A 20,656-nucleotide genomic window follows, 5' to 3' on the forward strand; every position below is an offset into this window, starting at 1 on the left:
TGTGTTCTGTCCCTTGAATCTCTTTTTTTTTATTCTTTTTTAAAATTATCTTTATTTAGCTATTTGGATAGAGACAGCCAGAAACTGAGAGGGAATGGAGTGATAGAGAGGGAAAGAGACAGAGAGACACCTGCAGCCCTGCTTCACCACTTGTGAAGCTTTCCCCCTGCAGGTGGGGACCAGGGGCTTGAACCAAGGTCCTTGCACTATAACATATGCACTCAATCAGGTGCACCACCACCCTTCTCCCTTGAATCTTATTTCATCAGATAGAGCAGACCTGAAGAGGCTTCCCCAGACAGTTGAAGATATAGAAGAGCTGGACTAAATGATGACTGTTTTGGACCCTTATTCAGTCTGGCTGAGCTCCCATACACAGATGGGGAAGCAAGAGCAACAGTATAGGGTCTGGACTGTGTTGTTCCCAGTAGAGTGCATGTGTTACCATGAACAAATAGCAGGGTTCAATCTCCTAGTCCCCATCTGTGGGGGAAAGCTTACAAGCTATGGAGCAGTATTGCTAGTCTCTCTCTCTCTCCCTCTCTCTCTCTCTCTCTCTCTCTCTCTCTCCTTCTTTCTCTTTATTAAAGAAAAAACGTGGCCACTGGGAGCAGTGAATTCATTCTTGAGTCACCAAACCTCAGCAACCACTCTGGGAGGAAAAAAATCAGAATAGAGAACATTTAGTGCCTCAGCAATCTGAGGTCCCTGTGCACATTTCCAAATGCCTGGGAACAAATACGTGTCCTGAAGGAAATATGCTCATTTATGACATCACAGCTGTTTCTCTTATAAAAACAGCTATATCCTGCAGAAAACTGATTCTATGGAGCAGTGCTGCTAGTGTCTCTCTCTCTCTCTCTCTCTCTCTCTCTCTCTCTCTCTCTCACTGAAGTTAATTAGATTAGCAGGAACCTACTATACACTTAGGGGGGAAGGACTGGGAAAGGACAAAGGAAAGATCTTTTGGAGGGGCTAGTTAAACTGGTGGCAAGTTGGGCAGAAGTTGGGTGTACAAAGTACTCCCTCTAAGGAAAGAAAGAGGCTTGGTATCTACTGAACTACTGCTACCTATCAATTATTTGCTAATGAAACCTTTGGAATCAGGCATGCTAATTTCTGAATTTCCTAAAGGTTCAAAAATGCCTCAAACCAAACTCTCAATGTTGGGATAGAAACAGGGCTAAAGAGCAGATAGTGGATTAAAACAGCTCATTTTGAAAACCACTTGAGTCAGTCCATAACATAAACAAAACCTTTCCTAGCCCAGTCAAAGACTTAGCCCACCAGTCAGTTGTGTATCTCCATTGGGTCGGTAGAACTACAAGCTTTTAAAGTATAAACTGGTTTTTAACCTGCCTAGTCAAGCCAATAGGAAACTCCTACTGTTTTCAGGGCTTTATCTATGGGAAGTTAGCCCTGGCACATTTACAGGGAACTGGTGAGAGATGTAAGAAGGCACATGTAATGGGGCTCATTAAGTGTATGTAGGCAAGTGTGAGGAGACACAAGTTGAGAAACTTTGTTACCTTAAATGAGGCTGAACATCATTTTAAAGAAATCCCCAAACATCCGCAAATTAAAAACCTGATTCCTTAAAGGAGAGATCCTATATAATCCTGCAAATCTCCTTCCCCCCACTCCCACCACCCCCAGGGCTGCCAGCTAGGGCAGAAATATTTTCTGAGTCCATAAATCTCCTTGACTTTCAGTTAGCCCAGCCTGTTAAATGAGGTAGTTGTGAAGACTAGAAGATAGTTTTCTGATTTTACATGTCTTGGAACTGAATAATCCCCCACCCCAAGTTTCATGACTTGACAACTTCTGCTAAGTTTTAATATGAAAGAGGAAAAGACTGATAGACTAAATGATTTAACATATATGAATATAGTCTCCTCAACAGTCTTTCAATAGGATTTCATATGATTATTCCCATTTAACAAATGAGGAAACCAAGTTACCATGGATGAGTGAAGTATCCTAATTCAAGGTGGCAGAGCTTGTGGCAGAGCCAAGGGTCAAACTCTAGTAACCCAGGCCCAGGATCCATGTGCTTGTTAGGAGCATTTATCAATCACTTCGTAAATAAAAGAAGTGTACAAGAGACAAGAGAATGCCCTTTCAAGAATACATAGCATTTTATATCTGTAAAGGAAAGACGGAGCAAAGACTAATGCCCAAAATTGAAAAGTAAAATTGACTTTACGCTACACAGTCACTGAGCTCATTTCATTATGAGCCAATGAATATTACATTTGAGAACACAAGAGAGTCTCCCAGGCCTAAGTTCAGTATGTGGGATCCTCTGAGATCCAATGTGTATAGAAAACTTTGATGATGTGCCCATGGGCCTTCATGGTTGCTATGGAGCTATTAGATCTTAAGCAAGGTACCCTAAAGCCCAGCCCTCTAGAGTACTCACTCTAAGGCCACTGTGGACAAGACAAGCAGACAGAGGTGTGGAGGCCCCAGGCCAGCTTCACAGATGTCTGCACATCGTTGTGCATCACTGTCAAGAGCATCTGTTTTCTGAGCAACCCAACTCCAACTGCTCCACCCACACTCCCTGACATGCGTAGAGAAAGCAGACATCATTCTCACAGAAAATCCCAAGAAGAGGTGGCAAGAAGCCTGCTGAGGAAGAAGCCCACTCAACCATTCTCAACATCACAAATACTCTCTGGTGAATACAGCAAGGCTGGGCAAAAGGCATTCAGGACACTCTTCTTCCCCTGAGTTTTAGAAGAGAACTACAGATACAGGGGGATTTCTCATCAACATCTGCAGATTTTGTTGGCTCTCTTAATACCTGCCTGGGTCTATTTTGTTGAGGAGGGAGCATTTCTAACAGTTTGAGTTCATCTTTGGGGGTGATGATCACTTAGTTACCCACTAATAGAGTGGGCAAGAATTATGTGTAGCAGAGGCTATTCTACCAGTGACTGGGGCACAGTATTAGAACTTCACTTTCCATAGAGCTTACAGAGTTTTTCAATAGATGAGTAATAGGTTTAGAACTGGACAGGAGGGTCATAGAAGTGAAATGCTTAGGGAGGTTCCACAAAACAGTGAAGAGCAACTCTATTCTGAATCCAGTGACTAAGGTTTATAAGAGAGATTGGCAATATTTTTCTGAGTACTATCAAGAATTGAGTTCTGTTGAGTCACTATAATAGTAACTTCTGTAGACTTTGTGGGCCATACAGTCTCTGTCGTATGTGCTCAGCACAAAAGCAGCCATCAACCATGCATGAGTGGACATGTGTGGCAGTAAGCCAATAGAACTTGATTTTTAGACACTGAAACTTTTGTCACAACACAATCTTACTTTGATTTTTTTTTTTCTAACCACTTAGGTAGACAAATGTCATTTGCAGTGTAGGGCATGTAAAAAACAGATAGTGGTAGGGCAGTAGTGCACTGGGTTAAGTGCAGGTGGCACAAAGGTCAAGGACCAGCATAAGGATCCCGGTTTGAGCCCTGGCTCCCCACCTGCAGGGTTCAAGCCCTGGCTCCCCACCTGCAGGGGAGTCGTTTCACAAGCGGTGAAGCAGGTCTGCAGGTGTCTATCTTTCTCTCACCCTCTCTGTATTCCCCTCCTCTCTCCATTTCCCTCTGTCCTATTCAATAATGATGACATCAATAACAACAATAATAGCTACAACAATAAAAAAATCAAGAGCAACAAAAGGAAATAAATAAATATTTTTTTTAAAAAGAACAGATAGTAGGTCACGGTTTTCCAAATCCTAGTTTAATATTGGAGCTCTGGTGACTATGGAAATGGCACAGCAGATATGAAACAGACCTTCATGCCTGAAACCTGAAGGTCCCACATTCAATCTCTGGCACCATGATAAGCTAGAGCTGAGCAGTACTCTGTTAGGAAGAGGGAAGGGAGGGAGGGAGGGAGGGAGGAAGGAAAGAAGGAAGGAAGGAAGGAAGGAAGGAAGGAAGGAAGGAAGGAAGGAAGGAAAGAAGGAAAGAAAGAAAGAAGAAAGGTAAAAGGCAGGAAGGAAAGAGGGAAAGGAAAAAAGAAAAGTAAAACTACAGCTCTGACATTTCCTAGCTATAAACTCTTAGGCAAGTTTTGCTTTGCAACCTCAGTTTCTGCATCTGTGAAATGGTAAAAATAGCAGCATCCATCACATCTGGTTTTCCTGTGGTTGCAACAAAAGCAAGATGTTTTGCTGAACAGAAGGCAGCTGGGCATGGACTCAGCATGCAGTAAATGTCAAATGTTACTGCCATTTTCCTCCACTCTTCAAAACTCTGCATCTTCTGCCAAATCCATTAGGACAAACGTACAACACAATCAAAGTTTTCCATGTCTCTATCAACAAAGAAACACACTCGACTTTTTGTGCTAACATCAGTAGCCTGTCACATCATAAGGCCCTGAAGCAGCCTCAAACCCTGGGTACATTCATTTGTCAGTTCCCTCTTATATCTCAGTCCCCTGGAGTTCAAGAGCTAGGCATTAGCATACTCCAAACCATAAACAATGATATTCTGTTTTTAGCACTGGCTAATTCTCATGACCACTGGTGTTCTGATAAGTGCTTTATACAATTCTTACCCTTAATCTTCACACCACAAAAGGATGCTGATAAGATGGCTAGTTGCTTCGGGCTTTAAAAAGGAAAACCAAAACACAGGAAAAAATAGGCAACCAGTTGTGGGGTTCTGTCCTTATTCCCTCACCTTCTAGCTCTGTGGGCCTTACTTTAGAGCAAAGAAAAGAGTGACTATCTTGTAGAGCCATGGTGCTTCTCTGGCTAGATTCCCTGAGTCCTCAGGTATCTTGTTCAAAGTGGTTTTTTGTTTTTTTTTTAAAAAGGAAACATTAACAAAACCATAGGATGAGAGGGGTACAAATCCATACAATTCCCACCACCAGATCTCTGTATCCCATCCCCTCCCCTGATACTTTCCTATTCTTTATCCCTGTGGGATCATGGAACCAAGGTCATTGTAGGATGCAGAAGGTGGAAGGTCTGGCTTCCAAAGTGGGTTTTGATTCACTAGGTCTTGGTAGGTCCCAAGATTCAGCATTTCTTTCTTTGTATAAGATGATTGTATTCATATTCATTTGTGTGCATGTATGTGTGTGTGAGAGATAAAAGACATAAAGAGAAAAGACGAAGAGAAAGAGATAATAAAGAATTGCTCAGCTCTAACATAAGATCATTCAGGGGATTAAACCTAGAGCCTCAGGCATGCAAGTCTTATGCCCTAAAGCTTAATATGCTCCCAAACTCTAAGACTCAGCACTTTAAAAAACTCTCAGGTAATGTCATCACCATTGATCCCAAGATCTTCTTTGAAATCAGTAAGCTCTAGGTCAGATAGGAAATGTGATTTTTTCCCCATTAATGACCAAGGCATTCTGCACACAATGAATCAATGACTGCAGTGTCCCATGGAGAAAAGTCTTTGGAGCCAAACTGACAAGATGGACTCATAGCCCCTCTGGGTATAGTTACATGGCCTTGGGGACATGTCTCTCAGTGTTTCAGGCTTTCATATTTCCTGCACATATAAAGGAATGGTGACACTCTCACCTCAAAAAGCGTTATGATGATGATTAGACAAAGTAATACATATACAAAACATTTACAGTGACGGTTAAAGAGTGTAAACACTTAGGAAATACAAGATAATCTAAAAATCAAGAAAAATAAAGATCTTTAACAAAGACTTTCATTAAAATGTGCCACCTGAGGTTTGTTCCCCCTGAACAGCTAATAACTTGTGCAGATCATTCAAACCCTCCCATCATTCAAGCCATTTTACAGTTAAGCAAGCCAGACTTGCACCCAGTCAGTCATAAAATTAAATTAGAGAGAACATTCACCTTGAAAGGGCAGGACTCAGACACCAAGAAAGAAGCAGAGATTCCCAGATCAGCTCGCTATGTGTAATCTGAGTGATACCTCTGGTCCCCAGACCTCTTAGCTCAAAAAACTATCAAGAATGCCCAGGACAGATTCCTGAAGCAACACCTCGAGTGCCCTAAGCATCATCCTCTCAGTCCATTGTAAATGTGCAGCCACAGCGGGGATGCCTGGCATACTGGGATGGCCAGCAGTTCCTGGAGCACTTTGGTAATTTCCACCTTTAGTACACAAGGAGTCAACTTTCCAGTCTTGGGCCAGGGCTTCCTCAGAGGTTGGGGCAGAAACATAGACTTGTCCTCAATCTGTTTTCAGAAGCAGCTCAATGTCCCCAGGGAAAACTTCCTTCCAACTAGTGGGACCTAGGGGTCATTGTACAATATTCCAACATCCATATATCTTTGGATCAAGCCCATCTTGTTCACCCTGGAGCCCCTGGTACCCTGGCACATGTGCCACACTAGGTAACTTTCAGCCGCATGGATCCTGGCAGTACAAGTGCTGCCTATGCATCAGAGGGTGAGGAGGCACAATTCAGGGAAATCTTTTTTACTGTACAAAAGCTTGCAAAAATGAAAGTAAGGCAGAGTCATTATCAGCAGGGGAAAATACATCTTAAGAAGGTTCATCTTGCATTAAGGCTACCCACTGCAACTGCCCTCACAGCTCAGCCAGGGCTCCCCAGTCTCTCTGCTCACCTGCTAAAGGACTCAGTCTCTGCCACCTCCAAGTGTCCAACACTGTGTACCACTTGCAGCCTCCCCCTACTCCGTCCTCCCTGTCTCCTCTTTATCTTTTGATTTGTCTGCTTTGTACTTTCATCAAGGAATCCTAGCAAGCTAGATCAAAGAAGTTGAAATGAGCAAAGCCAATTGTGCTGCTGCTATTCCTTTATGTCTCTTACCCCCAGGCTTTGAAGCAAGGAACCAGGAGTAGTAGCAGACATGTTTTGGGAAGACTCATGCAATTTTTTTTTCTTATTGGAGGATTAATGACTTGCAGGCAACAGTAAAATACAGTAGTTGATACATGTGTAACATTTCTCAGTTTTCTGCATTACACTCTAACCCACCACCTGCGCCCTTCTCCACCATCACGTTCCAGGACCTGAACACTTTCCCCGCCCCAGAGTCTTTTACTTTGGTGCAATACACCAACTCCAGTCCAAGTTCTGCTCTGTGTTCTCCCTTCTGTTCTTATTTTTCAACTTCTGTCTATGAGTAGGATCATCCCATATGCATTATTCTCTTTCTGGATTATCTCACTTAACATGATTCTTTCAAGTTCCATCCAAGATAGGTGAATTCACTATTTTTAATAGCTGAGTAGTATTCCATTCTGTGTATATATATCACAACTTACTCAACCACTCACCCCATGCTATGTTTTTAAAGGTGACAATACTTAAAATTTGGTGAACATAAAATATGTACATTTCTAGCTATTCTTCAAAAATATTCAATGACATGATCACACAATTAGACAGAGTGAAGAGAGCTGATTTCCAGAGATGAGACCTGTAGTACCTTCTGTGGAATTCTTAAATACACACATACACATATCCCACCTCACTTCCTTTGACTCTAATGCCTTAGTAGTGACATTCACAAGCCTGACATGCAAAGTTTCTTTTGCTCTGCCTTGTTATCTGCATGGCTCTGAAGGGAATGTATTTGAGTTTGTTGCCCTGTATTTAAGAATTTGGAAAAGACAAGTCCCAGCTGCTACAAATATGCCTTATGTTTCTAAGTGCTTCTGGCAAGAGCTTCCCACTCTCATGCTACCATGTCTTATTATCATTATTTGAGATCCCATCTTAATGATGATGATAATGTTGGTAATGATGATGATGCAACGAATCCTGGGTAGTGGGTAGCAGTTACCCATGGCATTTACGCCTATGTAAACCTACAAATACTTTAATCATTTAGTCATTAATACTAAGGGATTCAAAAGGAATGGGATAAATAAGCAGAAAGAGAAAAGCCAGGCCACCAAGAGCACATCCCAAATAGGCTTCCATATACTGGAATCCTTAAAGCAGAGAGAAGCCTGATGGCTAAAAGAAAAGACATTTTCCCCAATTACTTCTTAGATTCCAGTTCTGCCAAGAATATTGACTTCTTCATTACCACTAGAGTGGTAAAATAAAGCTCAAGAACCATTTTCATATTAGCTCTGAGCAAGAGGAGAACTTTGAGTGTCCATGTGACACTATGAATCAGCCTGCCCTAGCATGTCAAAAGGACACTGACAGTTTACATCAATTTATAGATCTATAAGCCCATAGTAAACTCCAGTCTCCTGCAAATTTAGCAGATAACAAGCAAAATGCAAAGGCAACAAGAAGAATCATTCTCATGACCTTTTGGGCCTCAAAACCAGAACTTTAATGACCATGGCACTATATCCACTTGCTGGAGGACCGTATTCCTCTAACAACTAACCTATTACTAAACCAGTATTTGCCTGTGGGTGAGGAACTAGAACTAATGATGACCAAGAAAGACACACACACTGCCATTGTAAGCTTATTGTCTGGTGAGAAAGTTATTAAACTCATAATTGCAATTATGTTGTTAGTTACAAGTGTGAAGGTATGAGAGTGTGTACCAAGAGACCTAACCTAGAAGTACAAGGCCTTTAGGGAAAAGCATTTAATCAAAGTAACAGTTTGTCCAAGCAGAGATCCTATCAATCTTTACTGAGCATTTTTTATGTACCTTGTACTCTAGTGGACATTGCACTAAGAGAAGCAAATTATAAGATGAGTATGCTCAGAGTCTAGTGAGGGGGAAGCAGATTCCCATTCTATCTGCTGCTGGGAAATGAGAATCTCTTCATCACTGCATCACAGCTTAAATGTGGAAGCATATAAAATTTGTTCTGATACTCAGAAGAATCAACCAAAAACATTGTTCCTAAGTGCACCATATTCTGTTGTGAGTGCAGAAGATTTCTGTGATAAATGAGAAAATGTCAGATTTCATGGAGCACCTGGGACTTTACCAAGCTAGCAAGGCTTGTTGTATGGGATCTACATACAAGATCCCAGAAGAAGCTCAAAGCAGACACAGGATATCCCAATGATCAACAGAAAGACTGAATGAGAGATTTGATATAGGAGAGTGAGTTTGGAGACCTGGAAAAAACTTGATTAATAATAACAGTAATCATCATGATGTTAATGATAAGCAAACACTCTGATAAATCTTTATGTGTACTTAACACACCCAAATCTCTGGACAGGTACTATAATTGCACCCATCTTATGGGTGAAAAATTACAGTAAATGGAAAATTTCTGTTTGTGGAAATATGGAATATTAAACCTGAAACCTGAAAACAAACATCTGAAAAGCATCTGACCTACTGAATAAAACAACACATGCTTTGAAAATAAAATGGTGTTTACAAGTAGTTGATCCTCTCATACAAGATTAGACTGCATACTGGAACAGTGACGAGCTAGAGATTGCATCTGGCCCTTGGAGGGTGACTGGAACAAGGGCTTGGGCTCACTGAACAAGGGGTTTGGATTTTAATTGCTGTAAAAAAATAAAAAATGAGATGTTGGGTTGTGTGAAGTGGGTAGTGGTAGTTATGCTCATCAAACTGGAGTCAAAAAAGAATGACAGCCTTGGTAAGCCCAACTGCCTCTCCTGGGCTCTAGAAGGAAATAACTGACTACTTTGATAATATATATTTATGAATCTTCCATCTAAAAAGTTTGGAGTTCTACTGGTCCAAGAAGTCCCAAAGTGAGAATGGAACAATGAAGTTACCATAAGCAAGTGATATTTGATATGGCAGAATCCAATGAAAAGACATAGCCTTAGTCTAAATCATTCCCAAGTCCCTTAAATAAAGTCTTTATGAAAATGAGTTCACAATCCAAAATCACAGCACAAAAGAAAAAAAAATCCATCATGAATAATAGACAGTAAATAAAAGTATAGAACTTTGAAATCCTCAAATAATAGAACAATGACATAAAGATTGGAATACATTAAATTAGTTAAATATTTTAAAGACAAAAAGGGAAGAACAAAAATAGAAAGAAAAAAAAGATCAAGATACTACCAACAAAAACTATCATACAAGAAAAAGAATCTCTAGAAAAGAAAAGCATTAAAAATAAAATCTCAGTGGATTGTCTAGTAGCAGATGAGCACATCTTAAGTGATTTAATGAGAAAGAAGGTAATGTTAAGAAAGTATAGCACACAAGATAAAGAGAAGAAAAATGTCAAAGAGGTCAGTATATAAGGAAGAAAGTATGAGATAATCATACATCTCATCAATAAGGAATGAAAGAATAAAGATGAGGCATGGGAATGCTCAGATTATGAAATACAAAGAATCCTAGACAACAGTAAAGTTAAATTCGTATCAAATGCATAGTGCTGCCAAAGACAAAGAGAAGCTTCAGGGGCTAAAGAGATAGCACAGTAGTTATGCAAAAGGATTTCATGCCTAAGGCACAGAACGCCTCAGGTTCAATCCCCAGCATAATCACCACAAGCCAGAATTGAGCAATAATGTGGCAAAAAAAAAAATTAACAATAGAAATAGTGTTTCTGGTTGGCAAAACCATACAGACCAGGGGGCCTGGTCCTCACAGAGAATTGAAGATAATGAGAATAGAGAGGAGATTACCTGCACTGATATACCGAAACATCAGCTTGAAGAAAACCCCAAATCCAACAGATAGAATGCACCTCCAAAAGGAGAGTCTAAAGATATGGTCATAAAGATAAATAAACAAACAAATAAATAAATATTTTAAAAGGGAAAGAGAGGCCCTAGCATAAAAGAAAGCAGGGTACTTTTTTAAACTTTATTTTGTTTTTTATAGATTTTTGTCATCACCAGGATTTCACTGCTCTGGGTCAACTTTTCAGATACAAAAATAGATACAGAGAGGAAAAAAGAAGAACATTCAGAAGTAGCAATAGGTGGAGGTATAACTTATAAAAGAAGGGAAAGCAGGACCATAGGGAAAAAGGGCAAATATATATAAATATAGATAGTTATAGAAATAATAATCAACTCATATCTCTGACTTTGGGAGAACTACTGTATTTTCCAGTGGAGGAGATGGAGACACAGAACTCTGATGATGATGGTGATGGGAACAGTTCTAATTATGTCCTTAGTATCGTGTAATTTTGTAAATCAATTTTAAATCATTAAAAAAATCAGGTAGAAGACAGAACCAAGATAGCATACTAGCAGGTTTCATCTGCCTTTATCTCCACAGTTACAATGTATATGAATAACCTGGCATAAAAGGTAGATTTGGAGTTTATAGGTATCACAGCAGAGCATAAGAACTCAATATGAAGGCAGGAATGATATAGAGGTGCTTGTATCTAGGAGATCTGAAGAGCCCCTCCTCAGCCTTTCATCATTCTGCTCTCCTCTCATCCATGACTCCATACCACCCACCTCTGCCCAGCCATAGTTCACTGCTATGGCCTCCCCTATCCACACCATGTCATTCATCCCAGCCCCACTGTGATTTCATGCCCATAGTTTTACATATAGAAAAGATAACAGAGACAATAGATACTGTGAACTTCTCATAGAGGCAAGTGTGTGTGTGTGTGTGTGTGTGTGTGTGTGTGTGTGTGTGTGTGTGTGTGTGTGTGTGTGTGTGTGTTGTGTTGTGTTGCTTTGCTTTTTGGAGGATAGAGACAGCCTCAGAGCAGTCATACTGAAACCCAGTTTCCATCTCAGTGGACTCTGGGGATAGAATCATTGAGAAGCACTCCATTTATTATGCACAGTCTGACAGTTTGTTCTCTCACCAGTATCTGATATGCCAGTAATCTCAAGTTTCTGGTTGGCAAAACAATACAGACCAGGGGGACTGGTCCTCACAGAGAATTGAAGATAATGAGAATAGAGAGGAGATTACCTGCACTGATATACCAAAACATCAGCTTGCAGAAAACCCCAAATCTAACAGATAGAATGCACCTCCAAAAGGAGATTCTAAAGCTATGGCCATAAGGATGCTCACTGAAAATGAAAAGTTCAATGAAAGAAAACTGCATAATTAAGAGAAGTATCACAAAGTGACAGCAAAAATCAGTAAGAGAAAGTATCCAATAAATGAAATTAAAAATGAGTAAAGGACCCCACCACTAAATGGAAGTCAAAGTTCAAAGGGATGAACAGGAAAATCAGGTAAAGAAAGCCACCAATATATAAAAAACAAAAAAAAAAAAAACCTGCAGATCAGAAAAAGAACTAAAACAAATGAAGACTATATAAAAGAGTTGGGGAGGCAGGGACTGGGCAGTGGCACACCCAATAGAGAGCACACATTACTATGTGCAAGGAACTAGGTTCAAGTCTGCGACCTCCACCTGTGAGTGGGGAGAGAAGTTTCACAAGTGGCAGAGTAGTACTACAGGTGTCTCTCCTCCTCCTCCTCCTCTTCCTCCTCCTTTTTCTTTTTCTCTTTTTCCCTCTCCCTCTCCCTCTTTCTCTCCATCTCTATCAGAAAATGGAAAAGGAAAAATTGGACACCAGGAGTGGTGGAGTGGTTATGCAGACACCAAGCCTCAGTGATAACACTTGTGGAAAATAATAATGTAACAAAAATAAGAAATAAAAGAGTTATGAAACAATTTCAAGATAGTCAGCATTTTTATCAGGGGTAGGTATCAAAAGGAGATTTTAAAAAGAGAAATATTATCTAAAGAAATATTTAACTTTGGTCTTAAACTGAAGATCTGAGATTAGCAAGGGGGGTTGTGGGTGGAGATAGGATTGCAATGATAAGAGAGAATCCAATGGGGGCTGGACAGTGGTATATTGGGTTTAGTGCACATAGTACGGAGTGCAAGGTCCCATGAAAGGATCTCTAATTCTGAGATGCTTAACAAGCAATAAAACAGGTGTGCAGGTGTCTCTCTTTCTCCCTTTCTATTTCCCACTCCTCTCTCAATTTATCTTTGTCCTATCCAATAAAAAAAAATGGAAAAATGGCCACCAGGAGCAGTGGATTCGTAGTGCATGCACTGAGCCCTAGTGAGGAAAAATAAAAGAGAGAGAGAATCCAATGGACTTTGGTGATGGGATATTGATGCTTTGGTAAGAGTGTGGTGTTAACACATTTTGAAGTGGTGGGAAACCATACTTCTGAAATATTTAGCCTTGTAAACCAAGGTTACCTCAAAAAAATTTTATTTAAATAAAAGAGAAACATGGCAAAACATAACCCTAATTTGCCACACTAAAACATCAGGGTAAATAAGACAAAAATAAGGAAGTGAAAATAAAATTAAAATTATCAATAAATAAAGATACACTAAGCATAGTTAAGACATAAAGATAGCAGATTGGGTTTTCATTGACCAGAGAGACTCATATGAAGTCAAGAGAGATCAAAAGCTCTAAAGCATAGGAGTTGGGAATTAGGAAATGGTGGACCACATGCCTAGCATGCAGGGGAGGGGAGAGAGGAGCGTGATGCCTGGGTTTCATCTGGCACCATAAGAGAGCCATGAAAAAACACTAACTGAGTGGTATGCTGGCTGTCATAAAAAATAAATGTAAAACTAAAGAAAAATTCCACAACACCCCCCCAAAAAAAACCTGGTAAAGCTACATCACACAGATCTGTAAGTGAAAGCATTATGAACATTAAGGAGGGTTCTTATAAAATATTAAAAGAAAAATTCCCCAAGTCAAACTCTCTCACTTACTATAAGGTCATAATCTAAGATATACAAGGGGTGGGAGGGATGACAGAACTCCAAGGACAAATAGCCAAATCTCCAAAAGTCTTTAGTGAGGAAAATTACAGATGCAAAGAACACAGTTTACAAGATTGAACTCATAAAGATCATAGCAGACAGCTGAATACTGAATGTTTAGATAATACATATCCTTTCCAAGCACAAAGGAATAAGCTATAAAAACTAACCACAAAGCAAGTTTCAACAAATTCCAAAGAACTGATATAATAAAGAACAAGAGAGAGAGAAGCCAATAGCTAAAAAATATTTTAAATACATCCATGCTTGAAAATTTAAAGTTGCACTTTTAATTATCATACAAGAAACAGTGGGTTTTTAAGACTTATTCTTAGGTGCGGGACAACTCATGGTTAAATAAAAATACCTTATGTATTTTACCATGAGCCAGCCTCTAACACCATACATGGCACTGGGAGAAGCTCCATGATGGAGAAGTGGTGTTCTGCTGTCTCTCCAGTCTCTATTTTGCCTGTCTGTCTGTCTGTCTGTCTGTCTGTCTGTCTGTCTGTCTTTCTGTCTAAAATTAAAAGAATTTTTTAAAAATTTGCCCTGGAGTGATGGTATTGCACATTCATGAGGCCCCAGCACTGTGTATAAAAAAGAAAATATTTACAGTTAGATATAAATGGAAATATCACATAGGAAAACCAGTGAGAAGGAACTAAAGACATTTTATGCCTGTAAATATTTCTATTAGAAAACTAGACTGGTTATTAATGGAATAAGAAAAATATTAGTGGTAAAGAGATAGCTCACCAGGTGCTGTGCTTGTTTTGCCATGCCCAAAGCACAGGTTCAAGTCCCAGCACTATTTGGAAGGTGGTATACCAGAGAAAGCTCCAGTGCTGTGGTTTCTTTGTATGTGTGTCTCTCTATCTGAATGAAAAAATGATTCAGAGTAGTAAAATCATGCTTGTCCAAGGTCTTCAGTTCTGGAGAGAGAGAGAATTCATCCCTCTCATAAAAAGAAAGAAAGAAAGAAAGAAAGAAAGAAAGAAAGAAAGAAAGAAAGAAAGAAAGGAAGAAAGAAAGAAATAGAGGAAGGAAGAGAGAAAGAAAGTGAAGAGAAATCCAAAGGAAAGAAATAATGTTAGAAAAATCTGGTGGTCAGGGAGGTGGCGCAGTAGGTAAAGCATTGGATTCTCAACCATGAGGTGCTGAGTTCAATCCCCGACAGTGTATGTACCAGAGTGATGTCTGGTTCTTTCTCTCCTCCTATCTTTCTCATGGATAAATAAATAAATTATAAAAAAAAATCTGTGAGACAGAAACTACTTTATAGAGAGAGCTGACAAAACAAAACAAAATGATTCTTTAAAAATAAATGTGAGAGCAGGGGAGATAGCATCATGGTTATTCAAAGAGACTCTCATGCTTGAGTCTCCAAAGTTCCAGGTTCAGTTCTCCCACCCATGAGCCATAGATGATCAGGCAATATATAAACATATAAAAAATGAATGTGACAGGATGTCTGAAATATTACTTATTTTTCACTAAGAGCCAGGAAGTGACTTTCCCTAAACAAGTATGTCTATAGGAGTTGATGGCATCCAGTAAACACCCTTCCTTCAGATCCTGAGAAAGCTCTTAGGAGCATCTTCAGGCTGCCTTTGGGCTCCCTTTGAAGCTGTAGTTTCCTAGCTTGACTGAAAGTGGGTGACATGTGGAATTTTTTTTGTAAGGATGGCTGAGGACACTTAAACAAAAATGATTATGATATAATGGCAGAAGAAGCAAAGTCACAGAGTAACGGAAAGTGTGTTGATCTGGAACTGCCTGCCTACCCAGAGTCCCTACTGCGCCACCTGCCAGCTGTGTGGCCTTAGGTAAGTAGGTTGTAGCTGCCATTGGTGCCCAAGCACAAATTATCTTTCCTTACAGCAGTACTTCTGAGTTGTAACTCTGCTGGGAAGAACTACTGAGTGGAACACAGTTAAAGTATTTGTGTGTAAGGGTTTCACACATGCATGATTTCACTGCTCCCAAGCTACTTTTTCATTTAGATAGACACCACAGCACTGCATCTTCCCTGGTGTTATTACTTTTACATAGTGCTGGGGACTGAACACATGGCAAAAACATAAACCCTACCACATGAGTTGTCTTCCTTCCCAAAAACTGGAGTTAAAAGCCTCATTTTACAGATGGGAAAAACTAAGGTTTAGAGAATTTATATAAATCTCTCCAGTTGGTACAACTACAAGGTCTTAGAACTGACTCAAAATCAGAACTTTCTGGTTGCAAAATCCACCCTCTCAATCATCATGTTTATCTATAAGGTAATAAGAAAATCCTTATTGATCACTTGGTATAGTGCCACCCTGGAAAGCTATTTTCTGTGTACTCAACTTCAGTAAAATGTCCTTTTTAAGGCTAGATGTAAAAAATGGACAAGTGGCCCTTGCTCATATACAGAAATCCTCTTGCTAATGGAAACTGGCAGTTAAGATTACAGGCTTCAGCATTTGAAATATTAAGGATAAAAACAACTGCTAATATTTATTAGACACTATGTGTCAAGCACAGTGCTAATCTCTGTCAGTACTAACAACATCTTTTTTTCACAAGTTCTATTATTGCCTCATAATGCAAGCTAAGAACCTCAGGTACAGGAAAGTAAAGCTTGAATAGCTACAAATGGACAGAAGCAGGATTCCAACTTAGGCCATCTTGGACCAGAGTTTACATTCCTGGTTAATTAATACAGTGCCAAAAAATATAAGGAGTAGTGTCCCATACAAGAACAGGACCACTGAGATGCCTCCCTGAATCAATTTCTTCTCTATCTATATTTTTAGAGAGAATGAGAAGAGAATAAGAGATATACCAAAGCACCACCCTACCCTGTACTGAGTTCCCTTGGTGATATTCATGGTGCTCCTACCAGATGTCAAGGATGGAACTCAGGATCTCATGAATGAGAAGACACATTTTCTGCCTTATCCACACTAAACTCCTAGGGCCCAAACTGTTTATCCATTGATTGGGGGTGATAGCCCTCACTCCTGAACTATGAAGAAGAAATGAAACAAGGTACATAAAGCCATGATCACAGTATCTGAGGTGGCAGTGATAATAATGATGATGACAACTAGTCTGTTGTTTTCGCCGGGTTATGTTGTTTGCGCTGGGCTGGCTTCATGGGCGGGTACCAGACGACGCGGGACTCATGGCTGGGTTGTACGCAGTATCTCTTTATTCATGCAGGACGCAGCACAGTCTATACCAAGCTAAGCTAAACTAAAGGTACCGTAAAACTCACAATGCTGTCTTTATATATACTTGCCAAGTAGGGTGGAAACAATGTGACATAGAGAGGGTGGAGAGAAAAGTGACTGGTGAAAATCAGAGTGTGACAAGCAGGGGGCAGAGCAGGCAAGAATCCTATCACTGAACCACCAATGCCCTGGAGGGAGGGTGGTGCTTGTTAAGAGTGGTTATGTAAATAGAATGCAGTGGTTATGTAAATAGAATAGTGTTAAGCAGGGGGGATTTAAACCAAATGAAACAGAAGGGGTCTCATGCATACCAACACTAGTCCTTGCAAACATATACATACATAGGCCTAGCAGGATGGACAAATTCCTAATTTCCCCCAAATAGCTTCCCAGATAAAATCCTCTAGGAGAAATCTTTCCTTCTTCCATTTCACTCTCAAAATTCTTCAAGAAGATAGATCATTTGTGCTCTATGTGAAAGCTTATTTGAAATATCAAAATCACAGCATTTCATATTATGTAAGATATGAAGAAAAGTATTTAAAGGAATCTGCCTAATAAAACTATAGAGAAAAGGAGAGGGAAGCTCGAGGTATCCAGTGAAGCAAGACTAGCCTTGAACTTAATTTTTCACAATTCTTGAAATACCAGTGCTGGCAGCATAAGAGACCAATTAATCAGGGTGTTTGTTCTTGGTGTGTAGGTCACTGTTGCCATCTACAGTTAAAAATGAGGTCTGCAGGGCTGCCAAATTATTCTGAAAAACTGTTCTAGGGTTGGTGATGCTGGGCAAATCTGCTTGCTCAGTGAGTACAAAAAGAAGGAAAATGCTACCTGAAGCAGCAGCTCTTTTTCAACCACTTCTTCAGTCTTGCTGATGAGCCGCTTCTGCAAGGTGTGGATTTTCTGTATCAGCTCAAAGGTACTGGGGTCACTGGCCTGTTTGGGAAGAACAAAATAAAGCAGCTAAGTGAACACCAGTTTCAAAGTACCAGTGTTCCCACTATAGTGCCAATTTTATATCCTTACTGTTTTAGGGTAGGCGCTATGTCACAAATAACATTTGTTTCTATTTTGGTGCATTTTTTTTAAAGCCTATGCTATGATTCTTTTAAAAAATTTTTTTAAATCTATTACAAACCTGCAAACCCAATGTAGAAACAGAAGCCCAAAAAACAAGGAAGCTTTCAATGGAGGAGATGGGGCATGGAACTCTTATGATGGAAACTGTATGGAATTGCACCCTGTTATCTTACAATATTGTTAATAGTTATTAAATAATTAATAATTTTTTTTACAAAAAAAAATGTGTGACAATGGTGTTGGTGACCAAACCAGATTGGGATTTCATGAATGTCTTATCTATTGGTGCTAGGTAGCCAATTAATGGAACACCAATGTGTTTATTCCACCAGTGGGAGTCATAATAGAAATAGCTATCTGCACTGTCCCTGATTCTTTGTCACCATCCAAACACCATGCATCATGCTTTTGATAAATCATCAAAATTTAGCATGACATGAGAACCCCGCAATGTGGTTTAAATCTTTTCCTTTTTCAGATAAGGCAACTGAAGCTGAGAGGATTCAGTTACCTACACTGGTAAGGATCAGAACTGCCTAATTCTAGAGTCCGTGAGTCTTAATTACTATGCTCTGAGGCTTTCCCTGCCATTTCCTTTGTTTCTCCAAGAAGAAAACAAGAGTCCCCCAGTTCATTCAACCTTGGGATTCTCTTTTGGTAAGTGTCCACCAGAGCATTAGTTACAGCTTATGATGAAGAAGGTTTCTGAGATGTGGGCTTCTGCTAACAATTGTCAGCTGAACACAACCGTGGCATTTAGCTCTCAGACGGAGCTATCAACACGTAAAGCTTTGATGCTCCTTCAGTAGCTATCTGTGTACAATTCAAACAAGATCTGCAGTTATAAATTGATGATTTGTCCTCTAGACTTTGAACCACTGCTTCACTTTCAACTGTACTGACATTTTAAATTAATCTATCAGCTAAAGATTTTCAACTGCCTCCCAGAGTCTCTATTTTCTAATTTTTTTAATGGAAATTGACATGGAATTGGAAACTTTAAAGATCTACTTGAAAACACATGGCATACACTAATTTGACAATAGATGGATTTTTAAATCTTCAGCTTCACTTCCCCACATGCCTTTGTATCATTGCTTAGTAAACTGCAGTGTGTTAGGTCTCTGCAGAGAAATAAACAAGGGTCAGAAAAGGGAGTGGGAGATAGTTCAAAGGCTGTGACTTTGCTTAAGAAATACCAAGCAGGGATGGGACACAGAACTCTGGTGGTGAGAACTGTTATCTTACAATCTTGTTAATCATTATTAAATCACTAATAGAAAATTAAAAATAAAGGAAGAAAGAAATACTAAGCAGAGCCAACTAAGATCTGAGATCCATATATCGAAATGAGATTTGGCACAAATTCACTTGGCAATTCTGAATGTTGTTAAAATTAGGCCTAGTGTTTATATAACAGTTTACAGAGCATTATCCTTAATGCTTTCATTAAAAGAAAAAAATCAAATTGAGAAACAAAAACCTACTTTGTGATTTACCCCCCCCATGCCTTGTTCTTTCTTATATCAAATACTTATTTCTCCTAACACCCTAGTTGTTATTAGTCATAACCCCTCTGGCATTCATATTGATATGCATAGAAAATGGCCATCTTCTTCTTGAATAGCCAGAGCTTATGTTTAACTGGTATCTGTAGGGCTGGTGGTAATGTCTACCAGAAAGTCACAAAATAAAATATGAGTTGTATTGCCTATCACCCTCCAGTGGGACTTTGTGTCCCCCAGATACTAAGAAAAAGATTTGGCTAATCCAATGATAATCCCTCAAAAAAAAAAAAAAAAGAGCTTTCTCATAATTACCATGTCCCTGCAGTCAATAAAAGGCTACAGAGACCAGTTGAAAAATGGTAAAGTAACTGAAGGAAATTAAGCATCCAAGACTTAACAGGCAGGTGAAGTATAATGGGCTGACCTAAAGCTACTTAAGCTAGAAAAGTAAGTGTCTATAGACACTTTCACTTATGGTCTAAGGAAGACAACTTTCATTGTGTCTTCCTTAGACCATAAGGAAAAAAATGACTGAGACTTCTTAAACAAAACTCAAGTATGCCTATGCCATCTGGTTCTGAAAAATGCGATTTACATTGGATCCAATCTTATATTGTAGGTGACACTTTGCACAGCATTAGATAGAACCATGCTTCTTATTGTGCTTTAGGCAGGAAGCTTTGTGGGGAAGAAGAAATTGGGAATAGGAGGAGGGCTCTGCCAGATGTTACCTCCAGCTTCCTCCATCTGTGCACGTTCATGGGGTTCTCCAGCTCCTCCTCCAGGGCTCTGCAACGTGTCCTCTCCTTCAAGAATTCTCTTTGCATGTGAAAAAGCTCCTGCCTGGATAAAATAAACTTTTTTTTGCAAAGAAATGCTCCACCTATATCTTTATATGGTTTCAAACAAACTACATCTTATGTTAGAAAAACAAAAAGCTGGAATTAAGGAGACTCTTGAAAACAATGAGACCAGACTCTTAATCTGGATAACGGCAGGTGAAATCAACTTATAGAACTCAAATTCTAGCTTCAGCATTCAAAGAAAATACAAGCAAAACAGACAATGCCAGGATTTCAGAATTATGACTCTGAATACCCAAGAAATGTCTAAGTATATGGAAAGACAAGGAAAGGAGTGAATCAGCAGGGTTTCAACATGCTTTTCAATGTTTCTA

At 39.5% G+C, this 20,656-nt stretch overlaps 1 protein-coding gene across 1 annotated transcript in view; it reads right to left on the bottom strand.

Annotated features, from left to right (window-relative positions):
- CFAP58 (cilia and flagella associated protein 58) overlaps positions 1-20,656 on the bottom strand; it is a 139,355-nt gene that overhangs the window by 45,312 nt on the left and 73,387 nt on the right. The window contains exons 14-15 of the mRNA XM_060170954.1: positions 20,211-20,322; positions 17,723-17,827 (exon numbers count right to left, since the gene is read on the bottom strand). Of these exons, the coding sequence (XP_060026937.1) occupies positions 17,723-17,827; positions 20,211-20,322 (217 nt within the window). The remainder of the gene's footprint in view (positions 1-17,722; positions 17,828-20,210; positions 20,323-20,656) is intronic.

This window comes from Erinaceus europaeus, chromosome 14 (genome assembly GCF_950295315.1).
Source record: "Erinaceus europaeus chromosome 14, mEriEur2.1, whole genome shotgun sequence".
Classification (NCBI taxonomy): domain Eukaryota; kingdom Metazoa; phylum Chordata; class Mammalia; order Eulipotyphla; family Erinaceidae; genus Erinaceus; species Erinaceus europaeus.